At 32.7% G+C, this 21,923-nt stretch overlaps 1 protein-coding gene across 2 annotated transcripts in view; it reads right to left on the bottom strand.

The window, feature by feature from the left end:
- Positions 1–466: 466 nt before the first annotated feature.
- The window catches only part of COL11A1 (collagen type XI alpha 1 chain), a 230,623-nt gene continuing 209,166 nt past the window's right edge, over positions 467–21,923 (bottom strand). For both annotated transcript variants that reach the window (XM_031002707.3, XM_055375041.2), the window contains exons 56-67: positions 21,716–21,823; positions 21,166–21,219; positions 13,506–13,559; positions 12,510–12,617; positions 11,903–11,956; positions 11,758–11,793; positions 11,612–11,665; positions 9,850–10,099; positions 6,245–6,357; positions 4,747–4,815; positions 2,742–2,975; positions 467–1,194 (exon numbers count right to left, since the gene is read on the bottom strand). In XM_031002707.3, coding sequence (XP_030858567.1) covers positions 1,048–1,194; positions 2,742–2,975; positions 4,747–4,815; positions 6,245–6,357; positions 9,850–10,099; positions 11,612–11,665; positions 11,758–11,793; positions 11,903–11,956; positions 12,510–12,617; positions 13,506–13,559; positions 21,166–21,219; positions 21,716–21,823 — 1,281 coding nt within the window. In that variant the 3' untranslated portion in view covers positions 467–1,047. The remainder of the gene's footprint in view (positions 1,195–2,741; positions 2,976–4,746; positions 4,816–6,244; positions 6,358–9,849; positions 10,100–11,611; positions 11,666–11,757; positions 11,794–11,902; positions 11,957–12,509; positions 12,618–13,505; positions 13,560–21,165; positions 21,220–21,715; positions 21,824–21,923) is intronic.

Here is a 21,923-nt window from a genome sequence, read left to right as displayed (position 1 = left end):
ATGCAACTTAGAATCAAATTCAAGAACTTGATTGATAAGAAAATCTAAGATTGCACAAATTCATAAATAATTGCTTAATTTCCATCTTTAATATTAACCTGCATTATTGAAGCACACTGAAAATAATGAGATGAGATAAGGTAGAAAAAAAATTATACATATGATTGCTTGACGGAAGCATTGATTTGTTAATATACTTTCTTACACACATTTCCCTGTCCAAAAATATAAACTTGCTTGTTTTCCATATATACAAGTATCCTGTGAAATCCTGGATTCTGAGAAGAAAAAGTTTGAGGTATAGCCTTGAATAAAGCATCAAAATGCATAATATTTTTGGCTGAAATTCAGCAAAATGACTGTCGGCAGAGAAGAGTTGATCAGAGTGTGCTTCCAAAAGTCTTCCAGATTTTTGCCCTCTGAGAATTTTGTTGGCGACATCAAATAATTGAACTCTTCAACATCAATATATACAAAGGCATTTTATTATTAACCAAAGAAAGGGACTTAGAGTCATCAGAAATTACAACTTTATTTTTTCATAATACATATATTTATTGCCATCAGAGTTCTGCAATTCTCATAAAATTAGAGTCAGATGGAATTCAGGGACACGTGCAAGTTTTGGAAATGGACACAGATAACAGTATAGAACTGTACACAAAATAATTACAATTTATTAAACACACTGTTTTAGTACATCCTGGATGGATGAGAATGAGCACCATATTTTTTATGAATATATATTTTTCTTTTTTTGTTTTCTACAGCACCAAAGAAATTCAATAGGAAAAGGAGAGTTGAGAATTGGGAATCAAGAATCAGCCCTGTTTCCATCTCAGCCACACCAACTTATATCTTTACGATTTTCAAAGCTTTTGCCATGTGATTCTGCCCCCACAAGGGCATCGGTATTTCCTAAATGGTACCTGTATATGTAGTGTTGTTTTCTATACCATCCTTATTCAAAACTTGCATGTGGCACAAAATGGGTTGGTGGCACCAAGGTATATTTTCTGTTGATTTGATATGTTCTTTGTCTTAATCTTAGCCAAGAAAACAAACAGGACCAACTTCAAATCCGAACTTCTGATTCTGATCACCAAAGTCATTGATCATGACATCAACAATAGGTACTTGATCAATTTTTGGTGTATTGATTTCAATGACAGTCTTTTCATAGCCTTTTCTGGACTGTAAAATAAAGCAGAAATAAAAAGTTATACAATCTTTTAATATTTTTAAATGCATCTTATTTTTTCTTGGGCTTCTGAGTGGAGGTAAGAAGCTGAGAGAGAAGAGAATAGAAAAACAAATTTTCTATTATCTATGTAATAATTCTTATCACTGATATAGTTCTAAATTTTGAATAGTGATTAGTACATTTAATATTTAGCTGTAATTACTTAACTATGATAGTGCTATATATTTCGTAATTAAAAAGAGTCTTGAGTTAATAAATACAATTTAATATGAAAATTGATGTTGGTATTGGATCCTCATATATATATATATATATATATATATATATATTCTTTTTCTTTTCTTTCTTTCTTTTTTTTTTTTTTTTTGAGATGAAGTCTTGCTCTGTTGCTCAGGCTGGAGAGCAGTGATCTCAGCTCACTGCAACTTCTGCCTCCTGGTTTCAAGCCATTCTTCTGCCTCAGTCTCCTGAGTAGCTGGACCTACTGGCATGTGCCACCATGCCCGGCTAATTTTTGTATTTTTAGTAGATGAGGTTTCACTTTGTTGGCCAGGCTAGTCTTGAACTCCTGACCTCAGGTGATCTGCCCGCCACGGCCGCCCAAAGTTCTGGGATTACAGGGGTAAGACACCACACCCAGCCCCTCCAGTATAAATAATACATCTCCAGTATAAATAATACATCTTTACCATTATAGTTAAGATATACATAGTCAAATTCTCTTACAGAAAAAGTTGAATACAGGTTAAGAATTATAACACACAAGGTCAAATGTCAAAAAAATTTTTTCTGCTATATGTTAATTTTATGAATATTTAACAATAAACTATATTGGAAAAGCTTTTCCCAACTCTTGCTCCATTCATTTGCTTTATTCTCTCTTCTTCATTCTACTTGCACTCCACTCATTTTGATGAAAACATGAACTTACTTATTTACAATTGTGACTTCTCTTCAGTCATCAATACTCAGCTAAAGCAATGAGCTTTTTAGGGCACCTATTTATTATTTTCTTATATAAAATCTTATGTGTGTGAACAAGGTAGTTCTATAAGATAGAGATAACAATAATGATACTGGATCTCAAACTGATATAGTACAAATTAACAAGCTTCTTATAAACAAAATATAGGGCTAAAAATTATTGATATTATAAATGGTATAATGGTGATTCCTTTATCTGTCATTTTAAAATCACCAATAAGGAGGCAAATGAAATAAGTTTTTTTATTTTCTTTTTCATTTTAGGAATAACTAGCTGTGATATGATTCAAATGTCAGAATAAAATAACATATAATCCAAGATTACCTTCTGTTATGCCTTTAAAAATGTTTCAGAGTGTCTATGTGCATAACTGTGTGTGTGTTAACATTACTGGTTTCTCACATACCATAGTTTAACATGTCAAGATTAAGCATCAAATGTTAATAACAACTGACATCCATTTCATGAGAAAAATCTGGCTAAGGACCAACTGAAACGGTGACATGCTGCCTATCATCTCTGTGAAGGAAGACAAGCAGAACTTATACTCACCGCACAGCCATCATACAGTGCTTTGATGAAAGGGTTATTGTCATAGGACATCTCCTCATCATTTGATCCCAGGAACCGAAGTGCTTTGTCATAACTTCCTGATGACACATCATACCAGGCTGCTGACTGATGACAGTGGTAGGTGAAATTTTGCCGAGCAGAGGCAGTCAGAAGTTTCAGGAATGTCATTTGCACCATATTGATGGAATTTCCTTCAACATCTAAGTATGAAAGCTAGGAATAAAGGAATAAAAAGACACCTAATGACTCTTTTCCTCTTTTATGCTACAAAGAATTAAATCACTGCAGACAGTGAACTGTGATGCCAGAAGCATGTAGATGAATCAAAAGACCCACCTTAACCTAATGAAAAAAAGTGTACATTGAGGATCAGAAGACCCAGAGACAAGATTTTATGAATTGTATGCCACCTAAGTTACTGTAGCCACTGCTTATCTTTGAAAAAACCACTTTATCTCTAAGTCTTAGTTTCCTAAACAGTAAACACTATAAAAAATGCTTTAGTTTCCAAGAAATGTTTCAATATATTTCTGTATCTTTTTGAAAAAAAATTGGTAAAATAATGGAACAATGAAAACCAAGGAATCTCAGAATAATGCAAAGATTAGCTGGTTTTATGTTGTTTGATTTTGACTATTCCTTTCAAACATTTCAAAATGTATCAACTTTACCCAAATCTGTAAACATGTTCCTACACTTTTCATTTTGGGGCTATAGTCCTCAAAGGTTATTAATATTTTCAGAAATGCCTGTTTATCTATTTTTAGATGATGTGTGTATTCAACATTGTATTGCCAGCAGCAGGCATAATGTGCAAGACAAGACAAGTTAATATTTGTTGAGTCAATACTTATTCTGAAATTATAGCAGGAAAATAGTCTCAGTTGTAATTTATTAGCAACTGTCTCATATCATCTTTATAAATTGTCTTATTTTTGTTAATAAAAATATCTGAGTTCAGCTGTAACATATACACTTAAATTTGAAAAAAAAAGGTTAAGATGTTCACCTAGATTATAGATTAGGTCAATGTAAAGGCAGTTATTTGTTACTTTCTTCCTTAAAACAGATTTTACTTAGTTCTTACTGAATAGTAGGTCAGATCATGAGTATTCTTGGGGGTTGAAGAAAACAATCTACTGGGAAAATTCAATCCACACACATAGAGTTCTATCTGTATATATTTTTAAACTTATACAAAGATAATAATGTAATATGGATATTTAATATGCAACTTGAAGACTGTAATAGAGAATTATAACTCCAGTGGAGAGTGTCAATAAAAGTGGTTAATATGCATGAGTTTGTATAGAAATAACCGTATAAATAATCATAAATGGAAAATAATAGCTTTTCAAAGAAAATTAACTGAATAATTATCTGGATAACTGGAAAACACTTTAAATTCAATAACTTCTAAATAAAATACTTTAAACACATGTATATGATTAAACACCTTTTAAAGATTAATTTAATTTTGAAATCCAATCTTAAAATATCTTTAGAAAATTATTGAAATGAACTGGTAATTGTATGGAAATCTTTAAATTTGTTCCAGAACAATCAGAAAAAGTTGCACATTCCAACTTATTGAAATGAAGAACAAAGAAGGAATTAGGTTTCAAGCAGACAGAAAGTGAAATAACAGGAAGATATTAAGTAGATATTATATTCTTTATACCTTATATTTCTAACATAATCAATTTTTATGATGTCTATCTCAGGTACTTAATAAATTGTATGCATGATTTGATCCTTGTTTTCCATAAATTTAGCATATTTCCATTTACTTTTATACAAAAATGTTAGGTTGCTTTAAGATACCACAGTGGTCTAAGAGATATTAAGTGGAACAAACTAGAGACCACAGGGAATCCTCATTTAGCATAATTTAGACTTTCACTGTTAAAGTCCAGAAATACATAATCAGAATGTCACTTCTTGAGTTTGTGAAAAATCGTTTCATGTTGAGGTAATAACATACCAGTTTTCCCCTCTTAAATTCACTAAACCAACTTCCTGGTTTCTCCTTTGGCCATGATGAAATTCTTACCTGTTGCAAAGGAACAGAAAAGTTAGTGAGTAGGTGAAAATTTACAATATAAACAGTATTTTTATACACATATAATTCATTTTCAGTAAGACTAAGAAAATAAAGAGTGCTTAAAATCGTTTTAAAATGACACAAATTAGATTACACAAAATGAGACAAAGATCAAAATTTGAGATAGATCCTGTACATTCTATGTAGTGAAAATTGAGTCATTTCCTTTTTGTTGTCTTTATCAGTTCTAAAGGAAAAGGGGAAAGACAACCTGGTATAGGCATACTAAGGGTTATAGGGGACATTGGTGGAACACTCAGAAACCCTTTGCAAAGGAAATCCTCAAAATGTCAGTCAGCTTCATCAAGCAAGGCAGGTACCATCTTCACTCCATAGCCAAGGAACATGTTTGAAAGTATTTAGCCAGTAGCTAAGGAGAGATACTGTGTGAAAGGCACTGACTGGAAACAACCTGAATTACTCCCTGCCGGTTAGAATATTTAGAATCTTATAGATCTGCATTTATTGTTCTGCTTTGTGAAGAACAGCAAAGGGTATATAAGTACTCACAATAGGGAACTCGAGTTATCTGTGTAAGAAACAACATTTTCTGTTTTTCCACATTTCTCTGGAGGCTAGGGGAGCTTTACTGTGCTTCATTACATGCCAAGTAGGGTTGGAAGATGGAAATTGTTTTTTCTCCTGCCCTTACTACCCACTCTTTACTCAGAAACTTAACTTTTCTCCCAAAACCATTAGTCACACATAGAGCTACTTGTTTTGCCTTAAGGAGTTTCTGTGCCTCTATTGTCCACACCATTTACTAGGAAGAATGAAATTTATTACATGAATACCAGTAAAGACAAAACGTCCAGTTATAAAATGTTTGGAGAATATAGTTATGCTCGTGAACAAACTTTCTTTACATTAATGATATGCATTTAGCTTTGAAGATAGAACTCAGTATACTGGTAATAATGTTAGGTAAAAATTAAAGAATTTGTTTAAAGAAACTAAATATTTAAAAAATATGTAAGTGCAGAAAAGACTTGTATATAAAAGTTTAATTCTTTATAAAATTAGATATTTTGGGTGTAATATGCAGCTGTGAGGTCTATGATGTGGTAATTGGGCAGAAGAACACTTTAGTGGCACTAAAATTTGAGATTCAGCTGTGCTGTGTCATGGAAATCCATAGAATTTTAGCGAGCAAGCAGGTGCAGAAAGAATACATCTGGGTAAAAAATAAAGAAGAGAAGTATTTGTTAACTCTGTGCATCAATTTGGTGCTTATTCATGTTTATGCAAATGAAATTAATTATTTTGTAAGAAAAGAAGATAAATGAAAATATGACAGTATAATTTTCCTGTTTAGTTCAATATTGCAAAACATGGCAGGAAATGTCAACATTCACCACCAAAACAGATTGGTACTTACTCCCTCAGATTTTTTGTCTGGATAAATGCAAGTCTCACCACCAGATGTGAAATTACAGTAAACTTTGAAGGAATCTCCTGAGCAACCTTGGTTAGGATCAATCCAATATTCACCTAGAAGGTAGCAAAAAATATGTCATATAAAAATTCATTGACATCATTGTTGAATGCATTAGATATCAAATTTTGTTAGAAAGAGAAATAAGGAAAATATATATTAATAGATCTTTTGCCTTTTAAGCTTTTGGGCATATTGGGGTACGCTTCTTAATAAAGAGTGATACTTTCTCTTGTCTGCCTCAAAGCTTTGCAAATGCCCCATATATTCTACCTGGAATACCTTTTTAAAATTCTTATCATGCCTATCACTTTTTGATTTCAGCTTAAATATCATCTCCTCAAATATTAACATTCCATTTATCCCTGTGTAATAAATTGCATGCATATTGAAATAAGATATACTTGACTCCAAATCTCATAAGTATTATTTACTACTTAAGTAATCTGAGTAGTGTAATCAATATATTTTCTTCCTAGTTTATTCATTTGTAACAATGGAGGTGATATCGTATCTACTTAGCCTCAGAGATCATACCTCTGCCTTATTTTATATAAAAAAAAAACTTCTTGCAATAAATGTACTCTCTCTTTGAAGGGGGGGTCCTAAGAAGGACTACTTTATATTTTAATGCAGCCTGCTATTAATGCCATTGCTGAAATGTTGCAGAACACATTTTATTATGTGAATAATCATCACCATTCATTTGGTGTTATGTGAGTAAGCATGGAAAATAGTGGGAGTAACAAAGTTATTCTTTAGATAACTGACAATACGGCTTTAGTTAACAAAAGTTACTAGGAGCCAAAAGTGATATACATGTAAACATTACTTTGCTTCCTTCTGTTGGGGCTCAGAAAACGATACCCCAAAGTGAAAGCCGCTGAGGCAGTTTTTCTCTGACCTCTGCCCTCCTGTCTCTCATCCCTCATTCTCCCTCGAGGCAAGTCATGGAAATTAGAATCCCTCCTCCCCAAAGTGGGTCATAGAAACCAGAACCCCTTTTTTGCAAAGCCAGCTATAAAACCTAAACATACTACTCTAACTGTTATAGTAGGTAGTCAGACATAAACAGGGCAGGAGAGCCCCGCCAATCCCACCAGGAATGTCAGGCGACCATCAGATGAAGGTCAGGCAGTTGTTAAACTGTCTCGCTAAAACAATTGGTTGCAGCTGGTGCCAGGGAATGGCGGTCTTCCTTTCCCTCATAGAAAACACCTGAAACTGGTGACCAGCAGCTTCTTTATACGATCTCAGGAGGTGGGCTACTGGGCTCAAGCCTGTGCACTAAGATGCAAATGGTTGGAGTTTAACTGGTAAATAACCTTCCTCTGGGAACACTAAACTGACGCCTCAAGTGAGCATGCGCACAACTCCAGGAAACAAAATGTGTGTGTGGCCCCTCCCAAGTGCTGGCAGCCCACTGCACTTGTGGACAGCCCACCCCAAGGGAAGAATCAGGCGAGAAGAGATGCAAACCTCAGAAGCATACCAATGTAGAAAACCCCAAGTCAAAGGTCAAACCATGCACTTGAAGCCCTCCAGTCGTCCGTTTGACCCTCTTCCAAGTGTACTTTACTTTCTTTCATTTCTGTTCTAAAACTTTTTAATAAACTTTCACTCCTACAACCCTTAGTATACCATATGGATTTGCCACTGCTAACATAACCTTCACCCACCTTTCTGTGTAACAGCTGGCCATAAAGAAATTAAAACCCTTATTCCAGAGGGGTTCTACCCTGTACCTGGGAGGATGGAATACTACAACACAGGCCAGGGAGTATCTGAACAGAAGGCCTTACTAGGTTTCCCTACTCAGATTAGTACCATTAGCTCATACCCTTTTTTTGTCCAATATTATATTGCATTTCTACACAGCTGTCCCTGCCTTATCGAACCTAAGCATAAAATCAGACAGCTTCCTCTGTATCTTTCGAGCTTGAATCTGAAGGCACCTATGTTATGTTGAACTATAATCAAATACATTTTTAATACTTTTCTCTTGTTAACCTTTTTTTTTTTTTAATAGGGGTGGCAGCTTTGACCTTTATACTGAGAAGGAAAGGAATCGAATTCTTTCTACCTTTATACTTCCAACTGTTTTTCATGCTGCCACTTCATTTCAAATATTTGAATTATATAAGTCCACTGGTTATGAACTTTTAATATTTTAAAAGCTCAAATTGCTTATCTTGGCGCTGGAACTCTAAACAATGCAATATCAACCTGCTTTATCTTCTGCTACTACTTGTATATAAACAGGAAAAGTATTCTAATAGTCGCATAACTTTAATATCTTTAACAAAAACATCTATATTTTTTCAGATTATACCATTAATATAATCATGTCTGAAACAAATTAGAATTCCCAGGAAAAAAATACAAGGAAATAAAAAAAATCATCTAAGATTTTACCAAGTAGAGATAACCACTGTAAACCTTTGATATATCTTACATGGTTTTTAGGAGTATATAACATTGAATTATCTAAATCATCTAAATCCTTTGCTTAAATAATACCAGTTAAAAGTAAATCTCCTTATAAATCACTAAATTAAATGTATATTTTTCAGATAAACATATTATAAACATAAAGATGTTAGATACCAGTTTGTATAGGAATGCTAATAATTACCTGTGTTTTACCTTTAACAGGCCATGCTTGATTAAGATAAGATTTTTGTGACATCCTTTTTTTTATGCTGGCTGTTTCTGAACTACACTGAACTTTTCTATCTGCATTGAGTTACTTAGATCACAGTTATAACTGACATTATATGACTGGTAGTGCAAAACAGTATTTTCTACAGAGTAAAGGGGAGACAAAATAGTTCAACATGCAGTGGGAAATTTAAAAATCAGATGAAGATCTGCCCCTTGCTACTTTAATAATTGTAAGAGTTTAGTCAACTAACTTAGCAACCTGAAACTCTTTCTTTCTCTGACCAATAGGTATATAAAGGTTTTGTCAAAGAGTTGGTATGATGAATTATCCTAATTGTTATTAGTAAGTAATCTATTCACAGCTGTTTGGAATATCTGTGGATCAATTAAAGATATATTTTTGCCCCAAGCTATCCCAGTTCTTAATATTCTGTTCACCAAATCATTGCCAGATAGATCAAATATACATCAGTTATGCTATTTACACATATCCATATTATTCATATTAATCTAAAATAATAATCATATTAATGTAAGTATTCATATTAACATGAAGTTAATCATACTACAATATACACATGTGTGTATACACAGTATCCATTCTGTGATAGTTATTACAAGCAAAGTACATTTGTGTTAGCTGTAATCATCCAAAAATGATCTTGTCATAATTTAATAAAATCCCATTTAACAGACAAGGATTTTCCAAAGCAAATCTTGATTTATGCAGTATAAATGATTTTTTCTGTCTAGAAGATAATTAATAACTGTTTCATTTTATTTAGAGACTGTATTAAACATTTAACTAGAATGAATGAGCTGCCAATGCACCTCAGAAACTCAGGGGCTTGGTACATTTGCTTTGTCATGTATTATTTACATACCATCTGGGAAGTCAGGATGGCTGAGTTGCAGGTCTTTACAAGTTCGGGCTGGATTGGTCTGAGTACCCATTGGAAATTTCATATGCTCGATGTCTTGTTTCAGGGAATTGAGGGAACCAAATATTTCTTCCATTCCATCCGAGTAATCAAGAATATTATCATCTGCATCTGCTTGCATGCCTTCAGTATGTCTTCTCGTTTTTTTGGAGGACAAGATTGGTAAAGGCTGAATGACTTCACCAGGTGGACCCTGTAAAGAAGATAATGTGAGAGCAATTGTTTCATAAAGTGGAATATTCTGCAGATATTAATTATTACTGGTTATGTTTTTGTTATAAGAAATTAGAGTTGGTTTAGCTTTTCATTAGCTACAAAATTTATGCTATAAGTTTATAAATATATAAACGTCATAGATTCTTCTATGATGAACTTGGTGGAGATATTGAGGTAGGTGAATAAGTTAGATGATTTCTCGCCCTTTATCTATACAATAATATAGCACAGATTTGTGTAGATATGTTATATATGTTAGTCTCTTGTTTATTAATTAATCATCATTTATATTCCCTAACTCCACAACTAGATTGTAAAGTCTCTGAGGATTAGAACAGCACTTTAAAGCTATTGCACTATCTAATCAACTGTCTATTATATTTGATGATAATTTATACTATAAAACATTAAACTTTAAAAAATATGTACACATTAGTTTGCTTCAAATATGTGTGACTTAAATCATTATAAATTAACAAACTTAAAATCAATGCAACCAGACTTGAATTTACATTACGAGCAGAGCTATATCAAATAGTTATCATATTGTCACGGGTTGAATTGTATCCCACAAAAATTTGTAATGTTGAAGTCCTAATTCTCAGTATCTCAGAATGTAATCCCATTTGGAAATACAGTCACTGAAAATATAATTAGTTAAGATAACATCACTAGAGCGGGCCCTAATCCAATATAAGTGATATTCTTATGAAAAGGAGAAATTTAAACACAGATACACCCAAAGAGGGAAGATAATGTGAAGAGACACAGGGGAAAGACAGCCACCACAAGCCAAGAAGAGAAGTGCAGAACAGACCCTTCTGCCATGGACCTCAAAAGGAACCAACACTGTTGACACCTTGTTCTAGGACTTCTAGCCTCCAACACTGGGAGACAATACATTTTCGTGGTTTGAGCCACCGACTCTGTGGTACTTTGCTATGGTAGCCCTAGCAAACTAGTATACATATAGTTGGAAAGATTTTAGCTCAAGAAAGAAGAATAACATTTCTTTCACATGGACCTATATTTTAATTCTACCATTTAATTAGTTATGTGAAGCCTAGAACATTTTAGTATTAATAAAGTGGTAGCTATTACTATTGTTTTTATTAGTATCTTTATAATGCACTAGGAAAAAATGTGAAGCATCTGAATTTTTGTCATTCCTAGAGTCAAGTAAAAATGTATCTTTACGGCATAAAATAAGTTGGTTTCATTAATGTGACAAAATAGTATATGATTCTCTTGAAAAATTAATAAAAACAAGACTATAATATACAATTAAGGTATTTATATTTGAAGAGTGAAATCAATTAAAATTTAAGTCTTGGCATGTAGACTTCGTTACTTAAATGATATAATGTTTCCTATAAAATCAGCACTTTTGACAGAATGTGCTTTTTGTCTGTCTTATAAATTCAGAGAAATCATTGGCAGCTTCCAGATGTGAATTGTCAGAATATCACTCTTGTTAACATGTACTTACTGGAGGCCCAGGAGGCCCTGGAAGACCACTGTCACCTTTCTGGCCAGCGGGTCCCTGTTAGAAAGAAGAGAGAGGACATAAATAAAGAAGAGGCAATTAAATAGGTTTCAATGCAAAATTAAATTGTCAAAGGGAAAAGTACTTACAGTAGAGCCTTTGTTACCCTTTGGGCCTTGAGGACCCTACAAAATGCAAATGCAAAAGCACAGATAAAAATCTGGAGCATTTGTGTCTCTTTGTTATATTTGTAACTTAACCCTACCTTATAAGGTTATTTTGTCTTGTACTTACTGGTAAGCCTGGAGGACCAGGTGGACCTAAGGGACCAGCAGGACCAGGAATTCCCTAGAGAGAGAATCAGCCAATTTAAAGGGATTTTCTCAGCTATTTCATTTTCATTTTTTCATAACTTTTCAATATTTTCATAACAGCATACACTGTAAAATTTAGAGAATGCAAAAATATTTATGAATGGCTTAAACATTTTTCCATGGTGAATCTAAAAAATAACTTGTGCAAAATAATCAGAATTTTTCCTATGTTGCTACAATATCAATGAGGTTTTTGTTTTCAATCTATATGTGTTTATGTGTATATTCCTTTATCCCTCAGAATATGATTTACAGGTGATGGGAATTTAGTACATGTTTGTTTAAATAATACTCAACTGTAATTTTTATGGTTTCTAAATTAAATATTTTAAAATTTATTTACTCTAGGGCTGAATACAAATATCTTTTTAAGAACATTACTGACTTAAACAAATTAGAATTAAGACACTCTAAGTTCTTTCTTTGATCATACTTAAAGGACTGTGTGTGTGTGTGTGTGTGTGTGTGTGTGTGTGTGTGTGTATTATTGGAAATAAGTAGAAAAAATAACCTATATTTTTACTCACCCCATCCCCTTTTGCTCCTGGAGATCCTTGAGTTCCAGGGAGCCCTCGGTCACCTTTTTCCCCTTGTTCTCCTGGAGGACCAATCAGGCCAATTAAACCAGGATGTCCCTTTGAAAGGCAGAGAAAAAAAATAATAACATGTACATTACTATCTTCATAAAATTTTAGTTATAAAATATTTTCACATTAAATTTCTAAAGCATAAAAATGAACAATGCTGATAAAACAACATTAAAATACCCTTCTGAATGAAATATACAGTTAAGAATCTCCTTCTCATCACCTAACTGGATCTTTTACTGCTTACTTTAAGTGAGGGCTTTATTAAGCATTGGAAATATTACAAAACAAAATGCTATCTAAAAATATCATTTTAAGTGTTCCATTTCAGGAATCTCTAAACCAATAATGATCTCCTATAATATAAGTTGAATAAATAACAGAAAACTCATTATTTTAATAGGCATCTCATTTAATATGAAATAATTTCTATTCTTCAGAGACTCTGCAGTCTTTAAAAGGCATTTGAAGATTTAAAAATAATCCAAACAATAATAATACCATTTTTAAAAAGGCTAATTTCTCTAAGTACTTGGTGCAACTCAGCATAAATTCCAGTACGTCAAATTAGTATTTGAAAGATATTTCTAGTTTAAAATTTTTATTTTCACATTTAAAAACATAAAAATAGATATTTTGTTATTCAGTCTGTTTATTTTCTGAATAGTTATTTTAGTATAACCATATGCTTTCTCCATATGGTTGCTATAATGGAAACTTGAGAAGATATAGCACTGAATTCTGGCACATTTTTCACTATTTGCATATTTTCTCCCCTCTACATACATCTGGGAAGCTAAGGATTGAAGCTTTTTTCAGGGTTAGAATGAAGATATTGTTTGAAATTTTCTTTTGAATGATTTTAATCTGCAAAATCAGGGCTATTAGTATATAAAAGCATATTCTTTTATTAATAACACATTCTTTTATTCTCACCTTTTCACCCTTGGAGCCAGGGTCACCTTTGAGACCAGGTAAGCCAGGAGGTCCCTAAATAATAACAAAAAAAAAAAAAACCAAAACCAAAAACAGAGTAGGTATGAATTAGAGAATCCTATAACTAGTCACAGACCTAGTTTGGTTTTGAAAATATGGAGTTGAAAATAGTAATGATTAATGTTGCTTTATTTTTAAGGCTTCTAAGTAAATTTATATATTTAAAACACTATGGTTTAATTTGTAACCATAATATTGATAATTTTGATTAAATGAATGTAAAGTTAGAAATAGAACATGGTTATATGGCTTTTCAGTTAAGAATAAAGTGTCAATTTTTAAGTACACTAGTTTTAGAAGGGATTTCCAAATTATATATCCAGTTACTCAAACATTTTTATGTAACACGAATTTAAAAGTTTATGATATTTTTAGTAACATTTTTGAAAAAACTCAATAAACTTTTGAACAGTCAATAGATCTTTGATAACCACAGGAAAAAAAATAGACAAAATTTTAATATACTGTTTGGTTTGTATTTAAATAACAACCTCTATTTGTATATGTTAGAATGGTTGCCTAATAATATTCTATAGAATAAGAAGATAATTCCTATATATACTAAATTAAAACATGGAACTCTGTAATTCTTCTAGGCCATGGCCAATTTTCTGAATTCTGATCTCAATTCTTATTCTTTGTTCTCTTGAAATCAGATGTCCTTCACTATGATTACTGGAGAGAGACATATACTAAGAATACTTAATAATCCCAATAAAATATTGCATGTATATTATTCATGAAGAAGTTAGAGATCATGGCTATTAATTTCTCTAAGCTAAACTATAAGACGTTACAAACTACATCAAGATGGTACTTTCAGCTGTAATTTCTAAATTGCACCTCATATCTAAATGATTTATGAAATTAATAAATTTATTTTTTATATAAATATACTTCTATTTCAATAATTTAATGTTTTTAATAGTCCCAGACTAAGACATTTATCCTTTTAACTTACATTCTATGAAAATTATGGTATGACTTTAGCAACCAACTCTTTCCTGCCCCCGGCCCAAGGAAATTTTCATACTGATGACTTTCGAACAAACTGTTTTATCTATAAATTGTTGTACTCTAGGCCAGGCACAATGGCTCACACCTGTAATCCTAGCAATTTGAGAGCCTGAGGTGGGAGGACTGCTTGAACCTAGGAATTTGCAACCAGCCTGGGTAACACAGTGAGACATTTTGTCTACAAAAAAAAAAAGCAAAAACTAGAATAATTGGTGGTGTGCACCTGCTGTCCCAGCTACTTGAGAGGCTAAGGCAGGAGGGTCACTTGAACCCATGAGTTTGAGGCTTCAGTGAGCTAAGATCACACCACTGCACTCCCGCATGGGTGACAGAGGAACACCCTGTCGCTAGAAAAAGTAAACAAAAAAAGCACAAAAACACACCACACTAACAAGCCAAATTGTTGTACTATAATTTTGAAGACAACACAAAAATACAGTCCTTGTGAAATTATACAAGTGAAACTACGCAGGCAACAGATGCTGTTGGAAGTGAAACTGATGCTAAAAAAGTGATTTATATGTGACTCATGAAATTAGGGCCACGATAACCTAGATATGTCACTATGTCACTACTGCTTGCCGCAAGTCCTAAGGCACCCAGCAACAAAAGCAAACTGTTCATATGGTTTCTCTATGAATTAGAATTATTTTGATAGAATTCAATTAGCTCAATTATAATTTCAGTAATAATTTTCATCATGGCTCTATGACAGCAAATTGTTTTAACTTTTTACCAAAGTACATCATGATCACCACTATTGTATCTTCTACAAGGCTACCATGAGTAATATTTTCCTCTATCCGGAAACACTATTTCTTCATTGTAAAAAAGCGCATTATATCCTGGTCCATAATTTTCGTGAATTTTAAGTCTTAAAAACTATGGATCTGATCCAGGCAGTATGATGTACTAGGAAAAGTATGGGTTCAGAATAGATAAGGTCTGGCATAGATACCAAACTCTGTTCCTAGCTACTTAAATTAATTGGACAAATAGAGCTTCAGTTTTCTCATCTACAAGCTGGGGACTACAATTCCTATCTCATAGAGCTGCTGCATGAATGAGGATGGGCCCTCCCTATTCTTTAGTTTCTGAAGCCTGCTTCTCAAACCAAAACCGTGAATATCAGGAAAGAGCAAGAATAGTGTTAATATAAATTAGCCCTTGTGTAACAATGGTATTTTAGACTATTATTAGGTATATTTATGTTTTTTAATTCATAACTGAATTTGGAATTCTCTAAGTATTAAAGTGGACAATTTCCCTATATTATTCAATTAACAACAGACAAAAGTTATTTTCATACAAGCACATGCAGTTTTAAGTGTAGATATGCTTAATAATAATCTTCTAATAAGGAGAAAATTACTAATCCTCGGAGTCAAATTTATATGAATTTAGTTACATTCTCTTTTGTATAAGAATAAACAATCATCCCATCCTGTTAAATCTCAGACAAAAAGACCACAATGAAATTGTCAAATTCACTTTCAAGTACATAGTTATCTCCCCATTACTGGGGCTTTGCTCTCCATAGTAAAAATTGTATAAACAGTGAAGCATAATATAAATTTGAATTATTATCATTAGTTTTACATATGCTACAGATAAATACCTGTCAACTTTCTCATCCCATTCTAATAGAAAAAGCTAAAATGGCAAGAAAAGAACTACTAGTGATTCTAATTGCTCAAGCTTAGTGAAAAATATATTAGATATTATTTGTGTTTTAAATGCATTAAAAATCCTTTCCATAAATATTATTCATGAAGTTAAAGATAATGAATATTAATTTATCTAAGCTAATAATCTCTCATAACATTATAAACTACATCTAAAGATGAATTTGCCAAACAAAATCAGTTTTTATTTTCAACAGCTGGAAATAGAAATTGGTATGATATTGAGAGCAGTTATAAATAACCCTCTGAACCTGAAAGAGATCAAAAACATCAACTCTGCATATAAAAATGTTATTCTAACTATACATATTTTCTATTTTTCTCTTTTGGATATTGTAAATTGAAAACCCCCAGGGAAATACATAATTCATAAGTAATAAAGTGAAAAGGAAAACAGGGATGATACATTCTTAAGTGTCTAGAATACACAAGCAAACATTTTCCCCTGCAGTATTATGCTTTCTGGAATAATTGCTTTGATCTGCATTTCAAAACTCTAGTTCATTGAAATTTAAAGAAACTGCAGATCCTACACTTTATTTAAAATATAAAATTGTGGAATAATATTTAATCTGGTGAAAAGCAAATGCTTTTTTATTTAAACCTTTTTAATCATTGTGGAATACTACCCATATCACCCTTGTCTACAGATAACTTAAATGTAGCATCAAAGAAATAAACTCTAATTCAGTATCCCATCCTATCTTTTAAGTTTTTATTGTTTAAAAAATAATGCTATCAGATATTTTATTTAACATTTTGTTATCAAAAGCAGAAACGTGTGATAATACTAAATAATCTTGTTTGAACATAAATGCTAAATAATTTTTCAGCTGCATTAAAACAGAGTCTTAAAAGAATACGAAACAAAACAAAATAAAACCTTAAAGCTAAGACAGATGTTCATTCTGACTTCAAAAAATCAAATACATTTTAGTTTTAAAAGTGACTAAATCATTTTAATTTTGACTTTGTATCAGAGGGTAGAATTTAGACATCTTCATTCTTCTCTTTAAAACACTCAATTGGCCAGGCTTGGTGGCTCACGCCTGTAATCCCAGCACATTGGGAGACAGAGGTGGATGGATCGCTTGAGCCCTGGAGTCCAAGAGCAGCCTGGGCAACTGTCAAAAACCTATCTGTATTAAAAATGCCAAAAATTAGCCTGGTGCAGTGGCACAAACCTGTAGCCCCAGCTAACCGAGAGGCTGAGGCAGGAGGATCAACTAAGCCTAGAAGGACAAGGTTGTAGTGACTCGTGATTGTGCCACTGCACTCCAGCCCCGGTGATAGAGTGAATCTCTGTCTCAATAAATAAATAAATACTGAAACATTCAGTCTTATTCCCATTTAATGTTGGTTGACTACTAAAATAGTAGTATAATTCAACCAATACAAAATTCTAATGAAAATTTTAAAACTCCTTTAAGAAACCCTAATAAAATTATATTATACCGACTCTAGCAGAGTCCCACTTAAAAAAACAAACTCCAATAGTTATTTATACAGGCTGATCATCATCCTTAGCTTTTGATTAGCTTCCATATGTGCTATTTATCTTTTTTATTTTTGAAACAGAGTCTCGCTCAGTCACCCAGGCTGGAGTGCAATGGTGTGATCTTGGCTCACTGCAACCTCCACCTCCCAGGTTCAAGCTATTCTCCCACCTCAGCCTCCTGAGTAGCTGGGATTACAGGCGTGAGCCACCATGCCCAACCCTTATGTGCTATTTGTCAATCTTCAGCTCCATACGGTGATCTAAGTACACATTTGTAGTGTGTGTGTGTGTGTGTGTGTACACCTCTACACATATACAAATGTAAATATATGTTGAATTCATGTTTATAAGCAAGTTTTTTACCATGTGAAATATGTACTTTTTCAAGTAAAAAATAAATACTATATCACATCTGACTCTAGTAGAGCTGATAACATAGTGTGGGCAGACACCAAGCAGAAATCATTTTAAGAGTTTAAAAAATCAGTTTGTTTTACTCTACCCCAAAGAATTTCATATCCAGAAACTTCCTATAAAATTGTTAAACTTATCTATGTGTGTAATGGATGCTCTGTTAGATATTTCAATTGTCTAAATAGGTAGCTGCCAATCTGGAGAGATGAAAGTAGGTAAGTTGTACTTACTGAACAGCTAGGTTGTATTTAAAAGGTGGGGAAAAGGGGAATGTCTTGGTAGCTTTATCTCACCAGTAGAAACAATACAGTAGGTAGTTACAGGCAGCTTCTAGAAGGGGAAAAGAGACCCAGTAGGTACTTGTGGAACTCCAGTGATAAGCAAATTGAAGCCTGTGTAGACGTGGATATGGATGTGAATATATGTTATAATGAGGAAAAAATTCATCATGGAGAAAGTATTATTATTATAGCTTTCACACAGATTAATTTCAGAGATTAATAGAAACCTCTATGAATTTCCAAATCTCGTTAATCTCACAGCCACTGTGTTATCCACACTTACACCTCTCTGTTCCTTCTTTAATAATCATATCATATTTCTAAACAGGGAAGGGTCCCTAGAGGAAATTACATTTAAATGGTCCACCTCTGTGTATATCTAGTATCCTCTGCTTGAGTCTGTCATAGTACTTAACATGTTAACACTCTAACTTTTGTAAGTATAATTGTACTTGTTGATCTCTTCCATTTGCTTTAATAGTCAACAACTTGCATAAGGTTTATTGATGACACACATGCATGAATGAGGTCAAATTTAGTTACTTTCCACTAAGAATATAAAATTGATTGGTTTTCAACATATTTATCATTTCATTCATTTAATGATTCTTGATTGGTGCTACTAGTGCTAATTGGTGATATAAAAGTGATTTACAAGCAATTCATTTAATTAACTTAAGAACCCCATGGGGTACAAGATATCCATATCCCAATTTAACTCATTTAAACTTTAGAAATATCACTGGATAGAGGCTAGAAATATTCCCATTTTATAAATGAAGAACTTAAATACAAAAAAAAAAAAAAAAAGGTAATGTTCCTAAAGTCATCCACCAAGTAAGTGGTAGTGATTGTTTCTGAACCCAGGAGTTTGGCTCTAGAGTCGATAACCTTAACTAGTAACCATAATAAGTTACTTCTCATTCTGATTTAAAAATTACCTACTAAAATAGATCTTTCTTAGTTGAGTTGAAAGGCTCATTAAATTGCCATAAATGGCATTTTGAAGATGATTTATCTGCCCATCCTCACCTCATGAAGACCAAGTAGCATTTTCACTGAGATTACATATCACAAGTCAAGACTAATTAAAGCTATGAAAAAAACTACACATTATATTCACATCATAAGTACTCGCCATAAAACAAGCAGTCAGAATGGAATGTGCCCATGCAGCCCACTTCTGATGTTTATCATTCTGCTTTACCTAAAGGATTTGGAAATTATTCTGTCCTCTTGCACTGTAAACTCACATTTATTTAAAAGACAAAAATACAAAAGTTTGTATGCCAAATCAGGTGGTATGTCAGAAGGTTTTATTTTTAATATTAGCTGAAGGAAATCTCCAGCATGGTGCTTTTTATTTCATCTGCAGAAAGGTCAAAATATTTACTGGAAAATCTGAAATAACAAGAAAAAATCTCTGGCAAATTTTAGAGTGACATTAAGGCAAGGTATTTTTTCCTTCCAGGCTCTGACTCTGGGCAGTTATGAGTTTATCATATCTAAGGAGAATATTCATAAGTAATGGTACAGATGTGGAGCTGATCCTGCTTCAACCGGGGCCCTTTTCCTAAGCTGATGAGATAATGGGCAGAACTGATCATCTCCTGCTTGAAATCTACCAAAATTTGATAACTTTTATCTAGTTACTAAATAAGTGATCTTTAAATTCTTCAGTGAAAGTTTAAATAATCTCTTTAAAACTTATGAAATATTTGGTAGGTATGCTTTGCATACCAAAGATGCTGTGGCATCTTTGTTAAAAGGAATAACCAAAATTTTTCCTGAATGAATTGTGAATCCCAGTTGTGATGGCTTTGAGCGTATGTTTCTATCTCTGAGATAATTAATATATTTATGATAAAAGGCACTTGAATAAATTTTAAAATATCATATAGAAGGACTTAACTAATACTCACCACACATACGAGTGCTATATGTATGATTTGCCATTTTGATTAATCACTCCACACTTAACTATTACTGGATAATGACACTCAAAAATCTCTACCATAAGAAATATATATATATATAAAGCAACTAAGTCACCTAGTAAGGAATTATTTTAAAGGGCAAGTCTTTTATTCTCACTTTTTGCCCAAATTTGTATCAAGTATAGCCTCAGATCCTATAATAAACCCCACCTATGAATAGTATCCCAGTCAACAAAATACTTTATTGCATTTCTCAAGCATGTTGTTTGCACACAGACTTAATGATAGTGACCAAGCTTCAGTGTTACAGTAGCCATATCTTTTTTCACTGAGTTTTATTGTTTTATGTTTCAGCTTGTATGACTCACGAAGAGAACAATTTGTTTGGTCAAAGAATCACTCTATGCTGGTGCCAGCATACTTTTTAAAGTGAAATGCCAGGAAAATAAGTGTAACTGCAAGCGTTTTAGGGAACTATCCAGACTAGGAAAACCACTGGCTGGATCATTAGTGGCATTTCATTCAGAGTGGAAATATTTTTTTTCATCCAAAGTGCATAAGAAAGAAATAAATCTTCTGATCAAGTGGTTTATTTTCCATATACCTATCAGTTAGGATTACTTTCCTCTAAGACAAAATAATATACTTCTTGGACTATTAGAAAAAATACAAACCTATTTATAAACTAAAATGTCGAAAATTCTAGCTAATAAACAATTTTGTTTTAGAAATTCTCACTTTTTAAATGACTGAAAAGATCGTACTCACCATAGGACCAGGTGGTCCATCCTGGCCTGCAGCTCCAGGGAGACCTTGTTCTCCCTAGAGAAAATAAAAATGATTGATTTTTAAAATTAATAAAATAATACATATTTATTTATTTATTTTAAATTTTAGAAATACAATAAGAAAACAAAGGAAATATCACCCTTCAGTTCTGCCATGCGGAGGACATCTACAAATATTGTAAATAATTTTGTGTCTTTACTATGTGTATATGTCTATATTCAAATACACACCTATATATATATATATATATACACATAGGTATATATATAAACATTTCCCATCATTGAAATTTTAAAATTTGGTTTTCTATTTTCTCTTTATAAGTTAGTGTTTCACCATGAACTTATTAAATAAATGATATATCTAAATATATGAAGAGTATCTTTTTTACATTATATTTACAGAATTCCCACAAAATTATCCACATGATAACTTACGAAATAATGCTAACATAGGCACCTTCATTCAAATTTTTTTAAAAATAAAAATGTTATTTTCAAAATGGCATCTTTTTAACACAGATGCTCACCACAGGACCAGGGATGCCCCGAAGACCTTCTGGACCAGGCTTTCCTGCAGGTCCCTGAGGACCGACTGGGCCGGTTTTTCCAGGAGGACCTTCTGCACCTGCTTCCCCCTGTTAGAAAGTAAAATATGGGAGCACATTAGTGATGAGAAAATACTTTTATTATTTTATTAAATGTACTGAAAAAAGTTGATCAGTTTATGCATGAAAT

Source organism: Gorilla gorilla, chromosome 1, assembly GCF_029281585.2.
Source record: "Gorilla gorilla gorilla isolate KB3781 chromosome 1, NHGRI_mGorGor1-v2.1_pri, whole genome shotgun sequence".
NCBI lineage: Eukaryota > Metazoa > Chordata > Mammalia > Primates > Hominidae > Gorilla > Gorilla gorilla.
This window is presented reverse-complemented; position numbering and strand designations above follow the sequence as displayed.